Raw genomic sequence first — 13,763 nt, forward strand, 5'->3', positions numbered from 1 at the left:
TCTGATCATTACTGCATGTCACACGTGCTCTGTAAATGCAAAACCCCCTACATATTTGGGAATAACACCTCACTCACTAGCAGTTGCAGCTGAACCAGCTGAGCAATAGCCTGCAAAGGCCTGGATAACACCAACCTGGAGATTCCTTTAGCATTTGTCAACTGACTATGAGGTGGAAACATGGAAATGAAGGTGCAGGTGTAGCAGGAAGCAGAAAGCATTACCACACACCTGTACAAAGGTTCACATGATAGCAGTTAATAGTGTTAAATTCAGACATGCTCAGACAAAAACACATACAAAACTTTGTCTTTCCTGCAAGTGATACTGGGAGTTACTACCTTTGATGTTCCGCTGAGAGGGAGGCTTTCAGCAGATCGTACTTCCTGCCTAGAGTGCTAGTTGCATCCTTCGCACCAGCAGTACCACAGACTTGGTACCTTGACAGAAAACTACTTCAACAACCCCTCAATCCAAACAGCCAATACAAACCCTCATTACTTTTTTCACATACTGCAACTAGAGAAAACACAAGTGAGGTGCCCCTCTTGCCTTTCACCTGCAAACTGAAAGCATCTTCCCAGCACCTGGCACTACTACTAGGTCCTGCAAGGCTGGTAGAACTCAGGTGTTTTTCTAGCCTCTATGCTGTGAAGGACAACAGGTGGACAAAACTGGAAAAACAAACACACAAGAAATTTTAAAATATGCTTTTTAAAGCAGACTTCCATGCAGCCTATGCAGCAAATTATGAATTTTACTGTGTGCTAAGAATTCTGTGTGCATTTCTGACTTCCCTGAAGTCACACATCTTTCCCTCCTATACCTGCAAACTTGCATTTTTGCCAAAAGGCAAACCCCCTCCTTGGAGCCTTTGTATGCGCTACCTACCACAGATGCGGGGAGAAGTCTCCTTGCTCTTTAACAGACTCCCAGCCTTGGGGGAAGCAGCTTTTCCTTGCTTATCCCTGCTGCTGGTACTTCCCTCCCAAGCATGGCTGGGGCAAACCCCCTCCTCTCCAGCTGCAAGCCTGAATCACAGGATTTAAATCACTCCACTCACTTCTAAGCTTTGTCCACATGGGGCCTTGCAGCACTGCCTGAAGTACCTCAATACTACACACTGCCCACTACACACCTGAACAGTGTGACATCCTTGAGACATTTTCCTTCCTCTAGGAAAAGGGGAAGTGAGGGTAGCACCTGAGGGGCAGGGAAGAGGTCACACTGAATTGCACCAGTGCGCTCAGGTGGCTGCTGTGTCACAAGCCAGTCCCTTCTCTGGAGCATAGTTCACTTTCTGGCATTGGAAGGACACTGTTACACCTTTGGCCGGACCCGCCGCCCTTGGCACGCTGCTGCAGCAGGCTAAAGGGCACACATCCACCTCTGACTGCTCATTCCCTCCAGTAATTATTTTGTTCCTGTATTGCTAATGATAAGGGCTTAGCGTGCCTGATTTACTTAAGCATTTCAATATCAAATATTATCTCTCTCCTTGTTCTTCCATAGCAAAGCACAGACTTGGTGTAATGTAAGTAAAAGGCTAACTCAGTTCAGCTGCTGGATATAACCAAGTTTTCTTGTAGTTCCTTTGATAGAAGTGACTCGTGGCATCAATTTTGCAACCACAGAACTAGAGACTTCTGATGCAGAATTAAAGGGAGGGAATAAGAGAAGGTAGGGGATGAGGTGAGAGTCCAAAACATTACATAAGCCGTGCAACTGTAGAAGAAAGAAGGGAAAACAAAGGAAAAATAATTTAAAAAGTAACTTATTCAATTGTTTCCTTGTGAAGCTGAGTTTTCCAATAAAGTCAGGACAGCTGAGGCAGCGAAGGCAGAGACTTCAATAGGGAGAACAGTCAAATCTCACGTATTTCTTACATACTGTGCTCAGGTGGAATCTTGAGCCAGGCAGGCACGTTAGAGCACACAGGGCTCTCTAAACTGCCTCAACATTCTAATACTCCTCCAATATCCTCCAAGGAGGAAACTTGAGAAACTTGGGGAACTTGAGAAAACTATTAACATGTCCTCAAAACTCTGGGGGCCAAATTTGCTTGTACTGTTGTCCTTGAGGTCTGGGAAGAAGTCACACACAACCAAGTAAGAGGAAGGACTGCAGCAGGATGCAGTTCCCAACCCCTTGTGTTGGGTGATAGGTTTTGCACAAACTTTGTACTGTGAGGTATAAGCCTCATGAATATCATATTTGATCAAAACTGAGAGATGGACTTGGGTTCATCCAAATTATAGTATTAAGTCTCTTGTTTTAAAAAAGTTTATTTAAACAAAGTAGGTACATTTCACAGAAATGGTTATAAAATGCATAGCATATTATAAACAATACTGTTACTTTACAGATACTAGTTGTTATTATTCTAATATTGCTTTTTAAAAACTAATGAGCCTGCTTGGTGAATCAGAAAGCTAAAAATCCCCATCTTAGGCACTCTGGAAAAAAACAGTATGTGATATTACAAAGCAGGTGTCCACTTTTTCATTCACTCTACTGACTGTATTGCTGCACCATTAATTTGCCAGTTCTCATTATGTGGAAATACCCAGTCCCTGGAGTCACATACCAAGACTAGATTTCCATTAACTGGACTACAAATTGCACTTGCTCAGCCAACCAAAACCCCACACAACGCCAAGGAAAGCTCACTGAGGTCTTCACATTGATTAACTTAAAGGACAGAGACCACATGAGTGGATAGAAAACAAGCAGTTTTTCTAAGTTGTGCAGGTGTGTCACACCCATATTGCTATTCCTAAGCAACTTGATTGTAAGTTGGCAAGTCCATAGAGATTTCAGGCTTGACTTCAATGAAACCTGAATGCCCAGTAGAAACAGACCTTACCCCCAGTGGTGACAACAGTGTCACAGAAAGTGGAATTGAGCCTTTTTACAGCACTGGAGAACCAAGCAGACCTCAAGCATTCATGATTGCATACCCAAACACAGAGGTGTCTGTTTTCTGATCTTTGGGATGTCAGGGTGCAGAGAAGTAAAAATGAAGAGCACAGCACCAATCCATAACCACAGCTAAAACAGATACCTGCTCATTCACACAACACTTCAGTACATGAATCATGACAGACATTCTTCACATTTACATTTGTATGACAATAGGCATAAAGTAAATCTTGAGGTAAAAGGATATGCACCAGGTTTGCACTGGTGTAAGCAAATCTAGAATCGAGCAAGCTATAAAATCCATTAATTCACACACAATAGAGAAAGAAAAATCCCCACATTTTTAAAACATATAGATACATGTAGATCAAACCACATATGTTTTCAAAACATATAGATACATGCTGAGGAATAAACTGACTTTTTTGCATGATGACATGAACTTTACAGTAGTTTAAACTTGGCTTGGACTGAAAATAAAGAAGCTTGAACTCTGTCCAGCAGAGCTCCTTTGGAATGGTTTGTCAAGACACAAGAATGAGGTCTGAAGCAGTCCAAGAACATTGATGTTTCATTCACCATCTTCAAGTAGTTTTTGTAAGTTGTTCTGTATCTTAGAAAAAGAGAGGGAAAGAGTTGGGAGGCAAGAAGTGTTACACTGCATTTTAAATAAAAAATAAAATCAAGGCATACTCTTCAATATACTCTGTGTGCATGTTAATTCTGTCACACTTTTTCATACCAATGGTATTCCTGTTAAATGCTTCCCTTATAATAAGTGTAATCATCAAGTCCATCAAATGGAACACCTAGACAATCAACCAGCAGGACATCTAAGTTTAAAATGATGAGTAGCCCCTGAAATTTTCTCCTATAGACTGTCTCCTCCATTAGTAGTAAGAAAATAAGACAGAAATAAAAAACTGGAGCAAAAGGAATGGGACAAGAAACTGAATTATTTTCACCTTGATCAAAATCCAGTAAAAGCCTCAAACTTCCACAGCTCTATCGCTAAAAAGGGTAACTCAAATAGTTTTGTAACAGCTTCAGCCATGATGTGTGCACAGCAAAATAGTCTTCTAACCATCAGCAGACATGTCCCATTTACCAGATTTAGTGAATTGATTGTGGATTACCTTCCTTTAGTTACAATGAAAGCAATGTCAGCCAGTTGCATCCTTGAGAATAATTTGAACAGCCTATTTTTATACAGCCTATATATCCAGTTTTTGTCTCCTTGTCCTTAAAATCTAGAGTAATGCAGTATAGTGGGTCACATCCCCAGACACACGTTCTCAATACCTCAGCATCTTAGTAACTCGCCAGCCCTGGTTACAGGTTTAGTCACAGTTACTTTTAGGCTTTAATTTGAGAAGCCACTGCACTTCCTGTTCAAGGATACCACTTTTAAGTCCTACCTCATGATTTCTATCCCAGATGCACACCTTTCTCAAGAGGGGCATTTTGAGGAAAGGGAAACAGTAAGAAGGAGCTAGTTTTATGAAAGTCACTTAACACAGGAATTTCCTTTTAGCCTGCTAAGTTAGTGTAAGGGAACAAGTAATATTAGGCCACATTTTCCCTCACACAATTTAATCCTTTATCCTTTGATAGACATGGTGCATTTTAACAAGCTGCTAAATACAATTAAAAGCCAAATTAGCAAAATTTTGCTAAACCATGGTAGTTCCTTGGCTCCAAGTATGAAGGAAAACTTGTAAAAATCACAAGGTCACACTGAAAAAATCATTGCAACATATTTGTGCACTAAACATTTTTTAACTGCAGAATAATTTACAGTTTTTAATCTAGATTATCTCAGTGCTCCCATTTACAGTGCTGTGGTCACAGGGGAAGTAAGGGGAGAGATGACAAGTTATACCAGAACTTTTATGCTACCTTTGCTGCTGCAGCCAGTTACCAGCACTTTTCACTAAGGCGTATGAAACTGTCAAGCAACTGCAGTAACTTTGCTCAGAGAACAAAAAGCTGTTAGATTTCTAGGCACTGCTCATCTAGATTCGAACAGGATGTGGCAATGTGCAGCTACAGGCACTACTGATTTAGCTTGTACACACAGCACTTCATTGCTTGAATGCTTGTCAGATAAAGTTAAGTCTTTAAAGCTCCAATCCTGTAGACACTAAACGAAGAAAGCACACCACTTAAGACTCTAATTCAGGATAGAAGGTCACCTCTCTGGGAACAGCTGAATGATCTAACCATCTAGCTGTCTATTACTGTCTCCAAGCAGAGACTATATAAGGGAGTGGGACAGTGCCTAGCCTTGCTGCAAAGGGCTGGCTGGCTGGCTTCCCACTGAAATGAGGTCTCCCATGAACCATCTTGCCAGCCTGTCCCAGACAGCCAGAAAGCAGTAACCTCTAAAATGACCTAATTTGGCTGAAGATTGTATCTGGTAACCATCTGGTAAGCATTTCCCCCTTGTATTCACACTATTATCCAGAAAATACAGAGGGGTTAAGCCAGCATTACTCTAGATTTCCATAGCCAAGAGGGGTGAAGATGTGGGGAAAGAAACCCTTTTTTAGGAGAAGAAATTTGGCAGTATTTCTAAAACCTATGCCACACGTGTAAACAGTGATATTATATACTCTTAGCTTTATGCTATTTGAGAAACTTGGTTTGGGGGGAAAAAAGGTGTTGAAAGACCTTGGCACAGACTCAGTTTAGAAAGAGAGGCAAAAATATCCCATGTGACTTAAACACATAGGAATTCAAGTAACTTTTGTTTCACTAGTGCTGTTGTCATGCTTGGCCTGTGTACGTGTTTCCAACACACATTTCACCAACCTGTACCGGGTGCATTTGTCAAGGTTTGGGGGCAGGTGGGGCAAGGTGTGCAGGGGCAGCAGCTGTGGCCAGGACCAGGGGCTGCCTTGTGCTGGACACAGCCATTCCAGCAGCATCCAGCGGACCCATCGCAGGGCACAGGTGAGCCCCAGCCATGAGAGTGGTGGAACCTCTGGTAAAGTATTTTAGAAAGGGGAAAAACACCAAATAAGGAAGTAAGGTCTGCACACCCAATCATTTTGCATAGTTTCCAATTTAAGTCACCAAATACATTTAAGCTTTGCAATCAGAGAATGGTAAAAATCAAGGGTCAGGTATAGCAAATTACACAACTGGTACAGCAGCATTTATGTTACTGAAGTAAAACAGGCAGATTCCAGCCACTTTTTGTGAAGAAGCTGACTACATATGAAAGCAAACACCAAATTCATCAAATACCAAGAACAGTTAAGTTCAAAATCCTTAGCCCAGATGGATTAAAAGAAAGAAAAAAAAAAAGGTTGAGATCCTTACATAATGCAATAATCACCCCTGAAGTGTCTGCTTCAGGGTTACTTTTCCTGGTTATAAGCCTCAGTTCAAAGCAAAACTTTTACACATACCGGTGTTTGTACTTGGGTTAATTTGTAGTCCAAAAATTAGTCCTTTGTCTAGGAAAACATGCCACCTTTTGGTACCACATCTGAGGGTAACTCGACACTTTTCAAGTGAAAGATCATAGAAACAAAGCAAGAACCTGACTGGTCTATCAGCATTTGCATTATATCATAGATGTTACCTTTTCCAATTTTCTAAGATTAGCAGTTAACTCATCACAAATGGCATCAGCATTAATTTGCAGATGAGATCCCAAATCTTGGTGCACTTGATGTCTGTCAAATAGAATGAAAAAAATAAGTGTGACAGACTCAAAAGAACAGGAAAACAGAACTGGATACACATGTACATGGCAACAGAGTGGCAAAATTGTAACCTGTACTTGTTTACAGAAAAAAAAGTGCTAAGTCACTTCTTGACTACATTTTTAACGTGATCTCTTTCTCCAAAAGTTTGGATTTATAGCTATTTCCGCTGAAAAGTTCCGTAAGTTCCACATCCTGTGACTTGGAAGAAATCAGAAAGCCCAAGCCCTAGATGCTGCAGAAGTGCACATTAGGTCTTCCTTCCTGTATCTTGTACTATTTGGGCTCAGAGCAACAGAAACAGGACTTTCTTGTGTTAGTGTTTCTGAAGAGGGACACAGCATCCCACTAATAAAAATATGCCAGAAGTGAGAAAAAGGCTTTTGACATTGCCTACTATGTGAAAGCAGGTTTACCCCACTTCTTCCATTTCTGGTAAAAGATAAATTCAAGTCTGCATAGATAGAGCACCATTTCCTTACTATCCCTTTTTTATGAAGAACCTAGCTCTGTATTCTGACACATGCATATAAGTCCTACTGCTTTCCACAGATGACAGCTGAGACAAGTTGTATCATAAACAGCACAGTCATTGTTTGATATGACCACAAGTGCAATGTCAGAGTGACCTGTTCTGTCATGGATGGATAATCAAAGAAAGCTGAATGAAAAAGCACACTTATGTAAGAGCTTGCTGAATTTGAACCACTTTGCAAACAGTTCCACCATGCCCAAGTCAGCTCTGTCTTGAATTTTATTTTTCCCCTCCCTTTTTCATGTGGTGCTTCTCCAGCTGTCAGCATTTCCACTCATGCTGCATGTGGCTGCAGGTTTTGCACTGAGTTTACAAATGACTTTTGAAGCCATATTTTTCAGCGCAGCACAGGAAAAAATCTATTATAAGAAGGGGAGAAGAGTTAATGCAAAATCTAATGCTCAGTAAACTGATTAATATTCTCAGCAGTATCCAGTTTAACTTCCTTCCCTCCTAAGACAAATGCAGGGAGCCAATACAACTTATAGAGGCAAACTACTGTGGAAAATATACATACCTCGGCACTGCCTCTCCATTTAATGTTTGCATATTTTCTATCTGTGCAATGTGGAGACAAAAAAACAACATCCAAAGAAACAAAAAAACTAACTACAGAGGCAGCTGACAGCCATGACTCTAGCTACAGAAAAGAATTATTTATGTAACTATGGTCCCTTTCCCTATTTCCTCTTCAAATAGAGAGACACCTGTCCCTTGCTGTGTTTGGATTTTGTTTTGGTTTGGTTTTGTGGTGTGGGGTTTTTTATATTACAAAGACAGGATATCAATTTCTAAATGGTATATAGACAACACAAAGCTTTATATAAGCAAGACAGATGTATTAGCTCAGAGTATGAAGTATGTTTCTAATTACATACTAATCAAGTTACACTAAGACTGAAGCCAGAAGTTAAACCTTTTTCATGGAATCATTACTCCGGAAAAAGATTTTAAGTCTCCAACATTTTACAGGGTTTATCTTACTCTTTAATATGTGAATCAAAGGCTGTCATGGACATAAGGCGTTCCTCCAGGACACTGATTTTATATCTCATGTAGAACGTAGAAAGTATTAAAACACAAACACTGTAAGAGAGAAGAATAAAGTATATCACTTAAGGAAACTTTAGCAGTACCTGACAAATTTATTGTTAAAATCCATTTACATTGTTACTTGTACATGTTCAATAATAAAGGTATCATTCTTAGAAACATTTCAGGAATACCATCAGTGGCATTCAGATTATGAAATTTCAGTTATGAAAATCTCAGACTTGAGTATGTGTTTGCTAAGTGACACGCAAAAGGAACGTGCAAGTATTTAAACGCTTTTAACATTTTCTCAATCAAAAGACCTTTTGTTTTTGAAAGTAAATGGCCTGTTAAGTAAACCTGCCCTAAGGAAATGTGTATATACATATACATATATGTATATGTACATACATATACATATATATGTATGTATGTATATACACATTTCTGGAGAGTGTAAAGGCCGCAATTCCCAATAATTTCCTTTTTCCAAGTAAAGCTTAGATTATATCAATCATGCTTACATTATATTGATCACATAAACATAAGAAACCCCTAGTTTTTGACAATCTTGTTATTGCAAACTTACAGAACTGCATAAAACACAAGTACATGGCTCAGAGTGAAGAGCTTCTGGGACTTCACTCTGTGGAGGAACCTGAAGGCTTCAGAATGGCCTGCAAGGGAAAGAACCAACTCTTACTTTGACCAGAGCAGACCACAGAATATAAACAGTGTTTTGAACTATGTAACAGATAATGCAAACAGAGGGATAAACAAGAAAGAGATCTCCCAAATTATGTGAACTGACATAATTATGCAAATGTATCTCAGATTATTCCAGCTGAAGATCTGCCCTTGGTTTCTTACCATTTCGAGGACTGTTTCGAGCTTTTCCATCAGGCCCACATTTACTATGTGCATCTGAACGAACAGACTTGGCCTCAGGCTTGGAAACTTTCAAGTGAGTCTCTGTTTCAACAACATGATAATCTATCAAAAGAAAGATTTTTAATAAAGTTGAAATATGAAGTCAAAGGAAATTGTTGATAGCTTATGTTTGTCAAGAAATAGACTAAGAGCAGAATTTCAAAAGGTGCATTTCTGTACTTTTGGGTAAAAAGCAGCAGTTGGTTTAGTATCCTTGAAACAGTTTACATACTAATTCCACATCAACACAAAATAAAAAGAAGCACCTGGATTGAAAGAAGATGTATGTTGCATTTATATTTCCAGAGCTTTTGAAAGATGGCAACCCATGAAGATGTTGAAGGCTACTATTGAATTTCCAGGCAGAAGATTAAAGTCACAAAAGTTGTCTCTCAAAAGGCCTGAGTTTGCTGGAGTAATGATTCCAAATTACTTTAACAGCAACATCAAATGGAGATAGTGCATTGTTACTTTAAAAAGGACATTACAACTCCCTTTCCTGACTTTCTTTAAAAATGCCAATGGAATCTTGAAAGGAAAGGGACAGAAAAATCTAATCACATTCAGTTTTATGCTCTACTTGCTTACCCTGGACTTGCTCTAATGATGCACAAGAAACAACCATGAGTGATAGATGTGCTACCCTTCACCCCTGCCTTCAATTCCTTTTCCTAGAATGGTTCTTTACCTGGATATTGGTTTTCATTTGTGGAAAAATAAAATGGAATGGTTTGAAGTAGTTACAAACCATCAGAAAGTAAGACAGCAAGTTAAATCATTATTCAGAAGCACTTCTGTGGCATGCTATGGCACCACAATTAAAGATAGAAGCACAGTAAATAACAAATACCAATGAAAGAAAATAGCCCCAAATCATCCTGCTGAACACAAGAAGACACAGAGCAAAAAGGAGAGTTAATCAAAAACAACATGACAGAAAACTGCTATAAAAAAAGACAGTTTCTTTCAACAGTTTCTTATACAAATTATAGTCAAGATGGAACCCAGAGTACTAACAGCATAACAACATATTAATATCTTAATATATATGACTTGCACAACAGAATAGTCTAAGTTTTCATAATGACATTCAGCATGAGCTACATAAAACAAGTATTCCTGTACTCATGAAGTTATATGTAGTGAGTTTCAATCAGAATAGCTGCTAATTAGGTGAAGAACTTGAGACAATAGATTACAAACAGCATTGTAAAGAAAGAACAACTTTGGACAGTATCTTCAAGTGTCTTAACAGCTGCAAATATAAAATGAGTGCTTAAAAAACCCCCATAAAAATGCATGTCAAAAATAATCTTCTTGATGACCAAAAGCCACCATGGTACAGAATGTTATTTGTATAGATCAGAAGTTACAAAGTGAATTGAACTACTTTAGAATAGGTTTTGATTGTTCTCCTTTGTGTTTTAAAGCACGAACAGCTCCTACATTCTATCTCTCCTCACACAACTAGGCAACTGGAACCAGTAGCGACAATTTAGATCTGCTGATGACCAAGTCATTGCCTGAATCTGGATTGCAGAAGGATATAGTAACAGATATGTAGGTACTGGGGCCTTGAGGAAGACCTCAAAATCCACGTACTTCTCCAGGACTGTGGAGAATCTAGATTCCGCATCAGAAGGGGATACAGAAGCAAAATGAAACTAGTCCCTTTTCTTTCCCTTGGGGCTCCATGATCCCACTCACCTTGGAAGCATTCCAGCTCTGGTGTCTGTGAGCCTGTGCTGCTGGACTCTTCCATCTCTTGTCTTCGCTGCTGCACTATTCCATCCAGATCAGAATAATCTTCATTGAAATCCTGATGGGGAGAATGAATCGCAAAAAGGCTCAGCCCTGTTCTAAATCTAAACGATCTAATTTCCTCTGACCTTCGTCTAGAATCTGAACCAAATATCAAAGCATTAGAACTGTTCAATCAGGACCAATCTCTGATATCAAGATGTTGAGATGAAGTTAAAAAATAAGCTCCATAAGATCACCAGAATTCAAGCTTCATCCCCTGCCTTGTCTGTAAGAAAGTCAGACAAATTATGAATCCAGGACAAGCACTAATAGACTTAGACTCTGGTCATCACATGTGGCTGCACAGCTCTTTCAGATGAGTGAACTGGCTTACAGAGGAAGGTTTGCTACTAGAAACACTTCCAAAACTGCTCATGGCAGAGGACAAAGCAACTTTACGTCAGTACAGTGAAACCTGGCTGCTAGACAGAGACCTGAAGAACATACAGACCTTGAATAAATCCAAAGCGTATGCACGTATATAAACTGTATGTCACCAGATAATTATGCCAATTATTCCTACTGTTTTCTAGTGTTAAAAACTCATGGAAATTTTAGAAACAGATGTCATGATTTCCTTCAGTTTCCTTTCTTCAAGCATTAGAAATAGCACTTGCAATGAAAGATGCCATGCAACAAAACAACAAACTTCTAAAACATTTACCAGGGGCAGAGTTCTAGGGCGATCAGCCCTGAAGCTGTTTTCTGCAGAAGAGGGATTTGGACTGTTGCCCATGCTTGCATCCTAAAAAAAATCACCACTGTTAACAAGGAACACAAGCAGAAAGTACCTAGCATTTCACAGCAGGATAGCAGTAATAATGAACACAAAGCTACATACCATCTTCACTGCCACTAGTACTTACCTCAAGATGTCTACAGATAGATTTTAATAGCTTGTAGGTGGTATCTCTGGAGAGTAGCGAGACAAACATGTACTAGAAAACAAAAGTTCCACAACTGTTTGACAAAAAGACATACAGCACAAGCTTCCTTTTATCTAAATAAAACTGACAGGTGGTTTTGCTGATCAAGTAACTATTTTCAAGAACTTCAGTATGGCAGGAAAAACCTGCAGTCCTTCTAAGCCTACAACTTGAGCTTAATCACACAAACACAGAATAGGCACAAAAGTTACTATGTTCTGATGCAGGAACAAGAGCATAATCCAGATCTGCTCTTTCTTTTAAAAATACTTTTCATGCTATGTTTTACCGACCCCTTGAAAAAAAACCCAAACAAACAAAACCTCAAACTTGCTCTTATGTACAGTCTCCTGCACCCACAAAATACTCATGCAATGAAAATGGGTTGTTTCTGAAGCTGCTCATAGGATAATCACATTTCCTACTGATTGATGCAATTACTATTCCTGAGTATCACTGTAAGCAATAGGTTTTTGTGTGTCTAAGGTATGACTGGTCAGGTAAGAGATACAAGCAAATGGAAGAACACTGACAGAGATGCCAACAAAGCAGGTAACCCTCTGTGCATGCACCTCGTGACCCAGCTTTTTCAGTGCCCCTGGTGCTATGAAATTTTGGAAAACAGAATGAAAGACTACAGAGAGCAGGTGGCAAACAGATTCTGTTTTTTATTTTCTCACAGAAGTACCATTGTCCTCTACCAGTACTTACCCTATCTGTCACTGTTGCTATGATCAGAGCATTTGGCACAAGAAGGGCAGTTTTGGTTTTCTTCAGAAGTGTCACTGACAGCACAGGTATACTAATCTGAAACAAGATCAACGTAGCGTTCAAATCCCAATACTCATGTACAAATCTGCATCACGCTCTCTCCTGAGGGGCCAGCCCACCTACTGGGATAAGCCAGACCTTCAACACTCACCTTTTAAAGATGTCTCCACTACATTTCTGATCACCATTATTTCATGTGACATAAGAAATTGTAATAATCTGAAACCATACCTAACTACTTTTACTTCTGCTTTTATAAAAAGCTGATCCAGGCTTTTGTTTGTGTCCTCCTTTCCTGATCCCTCCTGGCTCTCACAAGACGACATTCTCAATGCAGTGTAGATCAGCGAAACAAACCAATCTTACAGTTATGCTTCTTTGTTTAGAAACCAAATATTTCAGAACACATCAAACAAGACAAGCTTTTGGAACCATGAACATAAAAGTCTTCTCACCACTTACAGATCTGCAACAAGCAGGTGAGTAAACAGCTCGTCCTTCAGCAATGTTGAAAGACTCAATACTGACATACCTGCTGACTTCAACTGATTCCCATGTGTGCCAACCAGGCAGTCTACATTTGCATTGAAAAGTTCTCAGTTTTCCTTCCTGCTTTGTGTTTACATCCAACCCCATTAGCTTAACATCTGCTAAGTTTCAGAGTATTTCACTTCAGATACTCTGCATGGGCTCTTCCTGTAAACCCCATGTTACAAAGGAAAAAAAACCCTGGTTGTAGACAGTCAGTTGAAAAGCCTAGAGGTTTAGCGAATTAGGCAAATATAATAATCCTGGATATACATGATTAAGAAACAGATCCTGTTAAAAATACCTTTGGCATAGGCTGTCGCAACTACCTGAGAAATTTGGAAGCAAGTTTGAAAGTATCCATAAACTGTTCAGTTAGCAATCTGAATTAAAACATGTCATTGGAGGAGAATGAACTTACTCTGTGTAGTTTCTTGTTAACTTTTGTTCAGAACAGTAACACGAAATCATTAAATGAAAAATTGTTCCAGGTAAAAAAAAAAAAAAAAAAAATCTTTGTGTAGAACAGTCTGGTTGCAAGTCTGCCAAATACTGTTTGAACAGAAATCCTGCTACAAGCTACAAAAAAGCAGCTTTTTC

At 39.3% G+C, this 13,763-nt stretch overlaps 1 protein-coding gene across 5 annotated transcripts in view; it reads right to left on the reverse strand.

The window, feature by feature from the left end:
• Positions 1 to 2,265: 2,265 nt before the first annotated feature.
• Positions 2,266 to 13,763, reverse strand: part of GRAMD2B (GRAM domain containing 2B) — a 48,982-nt gene continuing 37,484 nt past the window's right edge. For 4 of the 5 annotated variants that reach the window (XM_019286924.3, XM_039567324.1, XM_039567325.1 and 1 more), the window contains 9 exons: positions 12,576 to 12,671; positions 11,805 to 11,876; positions 11,603 to 11,683; positions 10,843 to 10,954; positions 9,076 to 9,198; positions 8,795 to 8,882; positions 8,158 to 8,259; positions 6,515 to 6,608; positions 2,266 to 3,535 (listed from right to left, as the gene is read on the reverse strand). In XM_019286924.3, the coding sequence (XP_019142469.1) occupies positions 3,494 to 3,535; positions 6,515 to 6,608; positions 8,158 to 8,259; positions 8,795 to 8,882; positions 9,076 to 9,198; positions 10,843 to 10,954; positions 11,603 to 11,683; positions 11,805 to 11,876; positions 12,576 to 12,671 (810 nt within the window). In that variant the 3' untranslated portion in view covers positions 2,266 to 3,493. The remainder of the gene's footprint in view (positions 3,536 to 6,514; positions 6,609 to 8,157; positions 8,260 to 8,794; positions 8,883 to 9,075; positions 9,199 to 10,842; positions 10,955 to 11,602; positions 11,684 to 11,804; positions 11,877 to 12,575; positions 12,672 to 13,763) is intronic. The other variant, XM_019286925.3, reaches the window with a different exon arrangement.

This window comes from Corvus cornix, chromosome Z, assembly GCF_000738735.6.
Source record: "Corvus cornix cornix isolate S_Up_H32 chromosome Z, ASM73873v5, whole genome shotgun sequence".
NCBI classification, from domain to species: Eukaryota; Metazoa; Chordata; class Aves; order Passeriformes; family Corvidae; genus Corvus; species Corvus cornix.